The sequence below is a fragment of the Neophocaena asiaeorientalis genome, unplaced genomic scaffold (assembly GCF_003031525.2).
Source record: "Neophocaena asiaeorientalis asiaeorientalis breed wild unplaced genomic scaffold, Neophocaena_asiaeorientalis_V1.1 scaffold398, whole genome shotgun sequence".
Taxonomy (NCBI): domain Eukaryota; kingdom Metazoa; phylum Chordata; class Mammalia; order Artiodactyla; family Phocoenidae; genus Neophocaena; species Neophocaena asiaeorientalis.
In genome coordinates, this window is record NW_020173416.1 from 1,126,036 (window position 1) to 1,132,792 (window position 6,757).

The following is a 6,757-nucleotide window of genomic DNA, read 5'->3' on the forward strand; positions in this document are numbered from 1 at the left end:
CAGGTAAAGAGCGAGCCAGGGTCCGGCTGCCCTCCTGGGGTACTGGGGCTGGGGGTGGCGCCGGGTTTGTCGTTCGTGGGTTAGGGTGCTGGGGGAGAGTCGTCTGGAGGTAGTGCTGGTGGCTGAGAAGTGGTTTTTCCCGGGCCGATCTCTAGGGTACGGAGGAGAGGGTGGGTGAAAGCTGTGATCTCCAGCCTCACCTTCCCTAAAGTTCCCTCATCCCCCGTCGGGAGCCCGACTCCATCACTGGCCCCCACCCCGTACCCCGTCTCTCTCTGCAGCGCCCTCCGAGGAAGAAAATGAGAAAAAGTTGAGTGGTAAAGCCGAGTTGGGGTTCGGGGGGCCGCTGGCAGAAACCTGTTAGCCCAGGGGTGGAAAGGGACTCTGCGGCCCGGGTCAGGGGTGGGGGAGACGGCCCGAAAAGCACAAACCTGTGCAAAGTCCTATTTAGGGTGCAGGAAGTTAGGGAGGGATTGCACAGGTGGTAAGCACCGATTGTATTTTATTTTTTCGAACCTCGGTACTTTTTTTTTTTTCCCCTCCCTCGGTGGGTGGTGGGTTATTTGCTCCTGGTCCGTCGCCAGCAGGCGGCGATATGCTGGCCGGCAGGCGGGCGAGGATCTGAGAGGCTGGGGGTGGTAGGGCCATCCCTCCCTCCCTCCCTCCCTTCACTCAGCAGCTGGCGGCCAGTACCACAGCGGTTGTGTACATTCTCAAGGGGCCGCCTCTTTACAGTGTGCAGTGAGAACCGCCCGGTTTTATCTTCTAGCCAGAGTTCCAGGACTAATTTCAGATCCGAGCTGTGTTCTGTAACCCAGTGTCCTTCAAGGTGAGGGCGGGCACTTAGCAGGCCCTCCAGGAATGCACACACCCTGAAGCACTCATTGATTAGTTCTATTGTGTGCCTCCTGGTGAAACTGAAGAGCAGGGTTAAAACCAAGACGTTGCCTGAAGGTGAAGAACCCTACCCAAATCCTGGAATAGCCCTTGTCCTTGGAGCTGGGAGACTTGGACCTTGAAAACCACTGTTTTCAGAACGCAGATGGATAAAAAGCCGACATTTCCTTCAGGGCTGAGGACAGATTCATCTGAGGCTCCTGAAAGGAAACTTGGGGATAAGCCTTCAGTTTGAACGGGTCTCTGTCCCTTTAATGTCTGTGCCTTGACAGCTTTTGGTGAGGAAGCACTTCCTTCCAACAGCTGTCTTCTTGGCAGAAAACCAAAACATTGGCTTAAAGGGACCCACCGACTGGAACAGCCTCACATTTCGGCTTTAGCACAAATCCCACAATTGTTCAGCTTTCCGGTCCCCTTCAGATCAAGCAGAAGATGTGTTTTGATTTTCGTGCTTGCATTTTAAACAATAATTTTCTATCCGAGCATGGTAGTAAATGAGGAGAGAGGGGGAAAACGCACACATGATGCTACACGTTTTTCTGGCTGCTGCGGGCAGTGGTGACTTTGAGAAGAGGTGCCCCGAATCTGGGTTTAGAGCTCCAGTGGATTACGGCTCTGTAGTTAAGGTTTGATCTTTGTTGAGATGAAAAACTGCTTACTGTATAGAAGTCACGTTCATGGAAGATGAAGTATTTTTCTTCCTTAGTGAATTAAATTGTTCTTTAGTTTGTTTCACTTAAAATCAGACTCCACCATGTGTAAGTGGCTAACTGAGGCTCCTAAAATGAGGAGGCCTCAGTTCTTAAGTGTGGAGAGGGAAATATAAATAAGTCTATGGGGCAGACTAGCGATGATGGGAAAGGGTTACCGTTTACTGAGACTCTTGTCTACGAATTATCTGTCCAACTCAACCTATGGCATTATCCCGCATTTAATAGCTGGGGAAACTGAGGCTTAGAAAATACCTTGCCCAGGGTCGTGCAGCTAGTGTGTGTGATGGAGCCGGGATTCTGTCTAACTCCAAAGCCGAGGTTCTTTCTATTTCTGCCACCTGCTCAAGCTTGAATGGAAGATGAAATGCTAGGAGTATGGGGAGGGAAAAAGCATGTACAGCTCTCTTCAGAGACCTGTGCTGATGGATCACAGTAAGAGCAAACCACGGGCCAGGGCCTGCTCTACGAGACTGTATGTATATTTGATTCATACGTGCCTCATCATGAGAATAACCCTCACCTTGTTCTCAAAGATGATGAAGATGACGAGGAGGAAGACGAAGAGGAGGAAATCGACGTAGTGACTGTGGAGAAGCGGCGGTCCTCCTCCAACAGCAAGGCCGTCACCACCTTCACCATCACCGTGCGTCCCAAGAGCGCGGCCCTGGGACCTGGGAGGGCCCCGTCGGGTGAGCTGATCCTCAAGCGCTGCGTCCCCATCCACCAGCAACACAACTACGCCGCCCCGTCTCCCTTCGTGGAGAGCGAGGATGCGCCGCCCCAGAAGAAGATAAAGAGCGAAGCATCCCCGCGTCCCCTCAAGAGCGTCATCCCCCCAAAGGCCAAGAGCTTGAGCCCGCGCAACTCTGACTCGGAGGACAGCGAGCGCCGTCGGAACCACAACATCTTGGAGCGCCAGCGCCGCAACGACCTGCGGTCCAGCTTCCTCACGCTCAGGGACCACGTGCCAGAGCTGGTGAAGAACGAGAAGGCCGCCAAGGTGGTCATCTTGAAAAAGGCCACCGAGTACGTCCACTCCCTCCAGGCCGAGGAGCACGAGCTTTTGCTGGAGAAGGAGAAGCTGCAGGCGAGACAGCAGCAGTTGCTAAAGAAAATCGAACACGCTCGGACTTGCTAAACGTGTCTCCGAACTGGACAGTCACTGCCACTTTGCACATTTTGATTTTTTTTTTTTTTTTTTTTAAACAAACCTTGTGTTGACATTAAGAATGTTGGTTTACTTTCAAATCGGTCCCCCGTCGAGTTTGGATCTGGGTGGGGAGCAGGACATGAGGGGTTCTGCCAGGACCTCGGGAGAGGGCCTGCAGGATGGGATGCAGGTGGCCCTGGCGGTTTTCCTCCACGTCACCTCTGAGACGGCGGTCGAAGTCCGTGACCGTTGGGAGCCTCCTGGGGCTGTTGAAGTCACCTTGTTTGTTACAAGTTTCCAGACGACAGAAAGTCATTCCTTCTTTTTAACATGGTGCTTAAGTTCCAGCCGATGCCACATGGGGGTTTGCCATTGATACCCCTGGGGAACATTTCTGTAAATACCATGGACACACCTGCCTTTTGTATACGTCCTGGGTAATGAGAGGTGGCTTTTGCGGCCAGTATTAGACTGGAAGTTCATACCTAAGTACTGTAATGCCTCAATGTTTGAGGAGCATGTTTTGTATACAAATACATTGTTAATCTCTGTTACGTACTTACTAATTCTTACACCGCCTGTATGATGCTGATACATAACTAAATTTGATACTTATATTTTCGTATGAAAATGAGTTGTGAAAGTTTTGAGTAGATATTACTTTATCACTTTTTGAACTAAGAAACTTTTGTAAAGAAATTTACTATATATATATGCCTTTTTCCTAGCCTGTTTCTTCCGTTAATGTATTTGTTCATGTTTGGTGCATAGAACTGGGTAAATGCAAAGTTCTGTGTTTAATTTCTTCAAAATGTATATATTTAGTGCTGCATCTTATAGCACTTTGAAATACCTCATGTTTATGAAAATAAATAGCAATTAAATGATGCAACCTTTTTTGTTTTTTTTGTTTTTTGTTTTTTTTCGTAACAGCAACGGTTAAACTCTGTCCTTTAAGCAGCAGCTGTAAAGAGTGCATAACCTGGACAGGGAACTTGTTTTCCACAGACCAGTCATTTTACACCTGTACGGTCCTGACTGGGGAGGGGCCATTGTCCCCACTTGAGGTGGAGGGAACTGAGCTTAGGAAGGTTACGAGATTTCTCCCAAGTTAAACAGCATAGATATGTTATTAGTGATGGTGCATTGCTAGCAATAGCACCCCATAGTTTACAAAACACTTCCTATGTGTTGGCCATTTAACCAGACTAAGCTGGGGCATAAGACCCTTGAGAAGGAGAATTAAAATTAAGACACTGAGTTCTGCAACTTGGCAGTGTTTGGTGTTGGTAACCTTCATCCCGTTAGCTGATGGCTTTATATTTCACCATAGAGCGCGGGGCATCTCTAAGAAGAAAGCATTCATCAAAATTTACTAGGACCTGTGCAAGGTTCTATGCTAGGCATTGTAGCTGAATAAAGATGGAGTTGGTCCCTCCCCTCAAAAAGCTAACAGTCTGATTCACCAGGGTAATTCCTGGAGTGACAGCTGTGTGGCCCAGCTCAAGCACCTTGTCCCTTCAGGAGAGGCTCTGGGGTGTTAGTGTAGCTCTGTCCGCTTGGCACTTCTGTTATTTTGGGTGCGTGGACTGTTCTGTGGAAGCCAGATTCACCTTTGCAGGTTCTGGAGGACAGCCAGGGCCAACAGGTTGGGGGAGGGGGTCCCAGCAGAGCTAGGAGGCAGTTTCAGAGTTTCCCCGATGGGAGATGATACCCTTGCTGGGGAGGCATTCAGCATCTCAGAACTGAGAGCCTACGAATACATCTCTTCGGTGAAAGGTGGTACTCAAAGCAATTTCTCTTAAGGTTTCATTCATCTCAGATTTTAGCTTTCAACTGAAAAGACCTTTGCTTTGCTCAGAAGAAAACATCCAGGGATGAGAAATGGCTTTGCTTGCCTAGGCCACCAGGGTCCCTGTCTGCATTTTCCAAAGACCAGTGGAGTTTAGAATTTGAGGTCCTCGCCTGGTTTACAGCCACATTTCCTGAGCTCTGAGGTTGGTGGTATTGCCATGGACATCACCAATGGTCAGATCATGTTGAAATTCCGATAAAATTCTCTTTACTCCTTAATCTCCCTCCTTGCCCCCATCCCCACACTAAAAAATAACCCTCTTTGAGAGTCCTTTTGGAACTGTCGTTCAGAAAGACTTCCTGTCCATTTGCATTTTACAGGCCCCAAACCTTCCCTGCAGCCTCTGCACCTTGTTCTGTGCCCATGAGCCAAAAGAAAATTGAGAGACCTCAAAGTTACTGAGATTCTTGAAACCCAACTCAATCATCCCAATTCCTTTTCTTTTGTGATCCCCATATGGGGCCTACCTAGGTGTTTCAGATGAGATAGAACTCTAGTCCTGGAGGAGGTTAAACTGTTGAGATGAACAAGGCTCTAAACTAATTCCTACCAAGCTCCATTTTTGCTCTGGCTGCTGGGAAGCTCAGAGCTAAATTCGATGCTCTCATTCCACATACTGAGTGCCCATTCTCTCTTCTAAATGTGTATGATCTTTTGTTTTTCATTGTTATTTAACGACCTTTTTAAAAATGTTCTTTATGCTACTTTAAAGAGAACTTTTTGCTTTAGGTGGATCAAAAATATGTATTAAAATGTTAAAACTAAGATAAAATATCTCTTGTTTGCCTTTCCTGCTCCAGTCGAGGGAAAGTGTCACTCAATTTAGATCTGCAATAATCTGTAAAGTAATTGCTATAGTCACTGAAGAATTGAACCACTCCTTTCAGTAACATGAGAGCCCTTCTCTGCATTCCAAGAGCAGTTTCATTTTTAAAAATTTTTTATTTTATTTTGTTTTGGCCATGCCGTGCAGCATGCGGGATCTTAGTTCCCTGGCCAGGGATTGAACCTGTGCCCCCTGCAGTAGAAGCGCGGAGTCTTAACCACTGGACCGCCAGGGAAGTCCCCAAGAACAGTTTTGAGACTATTTGAGAGAGAGACTGCTCTATATCAGTTAGATCAGTAAATCAAGGACTTGGAGGGAGCGTAGGGATCACCTCATTGAATTACTTCATTTTATAGAATGGGGTCATGGGATCCCAGATCGAATTAGTGGCCGAACTGGGACTAGAGTTTGCTGATGACCGGCCTGTGCTGTTTCCATGGTATTGGCTTTCCCCACCCTCACACGGTAGCCTCCCTACCTCCTGGCTCACCCATCCACCCACAGGGTGCTTCCATATTAGTCCTTCTAAATAGCCCACTCTGCATACAGACTTCTAACAGTTCCCCACCACTTATAGGATAGAGTCCAAATCCTTCAGCCCGGCCTGTGAGGCTGCTTTCACCCTGGCCCACCAGCTCCATCACCCCTGCCCCTCCACAGACACCCCTCTTTCCAGCCACGCCAGACACGCTCTCTCACCTCTACTTGTCCCGCTGTATTCCCTCCTCCTGGGTTACCCAGTTTCCATTTACTGAAATCCTTTTCAACCTGGAATGACAAACCCAATGTCATCTCTTTCAAGAAGCCTTTCTCATACCCGCAGGGGTGCCTTTTCCAGTCCCTAATCCCACATCGGCCCTGGAGAGAGAAGAGCTGTCCCCATCACCCGCCTGGACCTCCTTGACCGTGGAGTCCGGCCTGGTGACTGACAGATGACAGGGCCTTGGCTGAGGCGGGCAGAAGGCTGGCAGCTGAGTAGGCAGCGGAGGAAGGAACGCGGCGAGGACCATTACATGTCTGCCTCCTGCCAACCAGCTTCCCGAGCTCTCAGGCTAATCCAACTGGGGAAACACATCCTCTGGGCATCCGCGGGCATTGGGAGCTGACGGCTGGAGGTGAAGATAAAACACACATGGAGACCTGTCTTTACGGAGCCCAGAGTCTGGAAGGGAGTTAAGTCCTGGGGGGCTGGGTAGAAGGAGGGGAGACTGGTGGGATGGGTTGGGGGCAGGGCGATGATTGAGCCAAAGCCTACGAGGGGTCCCGCGGCTGAATCCGGCTCCTCCGGTTTCCCGCTTCCAAGCTCACTTTTGGAG

At 49.1% G+C, this 6,757-nt stretch overlaps 1 protein-coding gene across 1 annotated transcript in view; it reads left to right on the forward strand.

Annotated features, from left to right (window-relative positions):
* Window positions 1–3,633, forward strand: part of MYCN (MYCN proto-oncogene, bHLH transcription factor) — a 5,409-nt gene extending 1,776 nt beyond the window's left edge. The window contains 1 exon segment of the mRNA XM_024747250.1: window positions 2,144–3,633. Within this exon segment, the coding sequence (XP_024603018.1) occupies window positions 2,144–2,748 (605 nt within the window). The 3' untranslated portion in view covers window positions 2,749–3,633.
* Window positions 3,634–6,757: the final 3,124 nt, after the last annotated feature.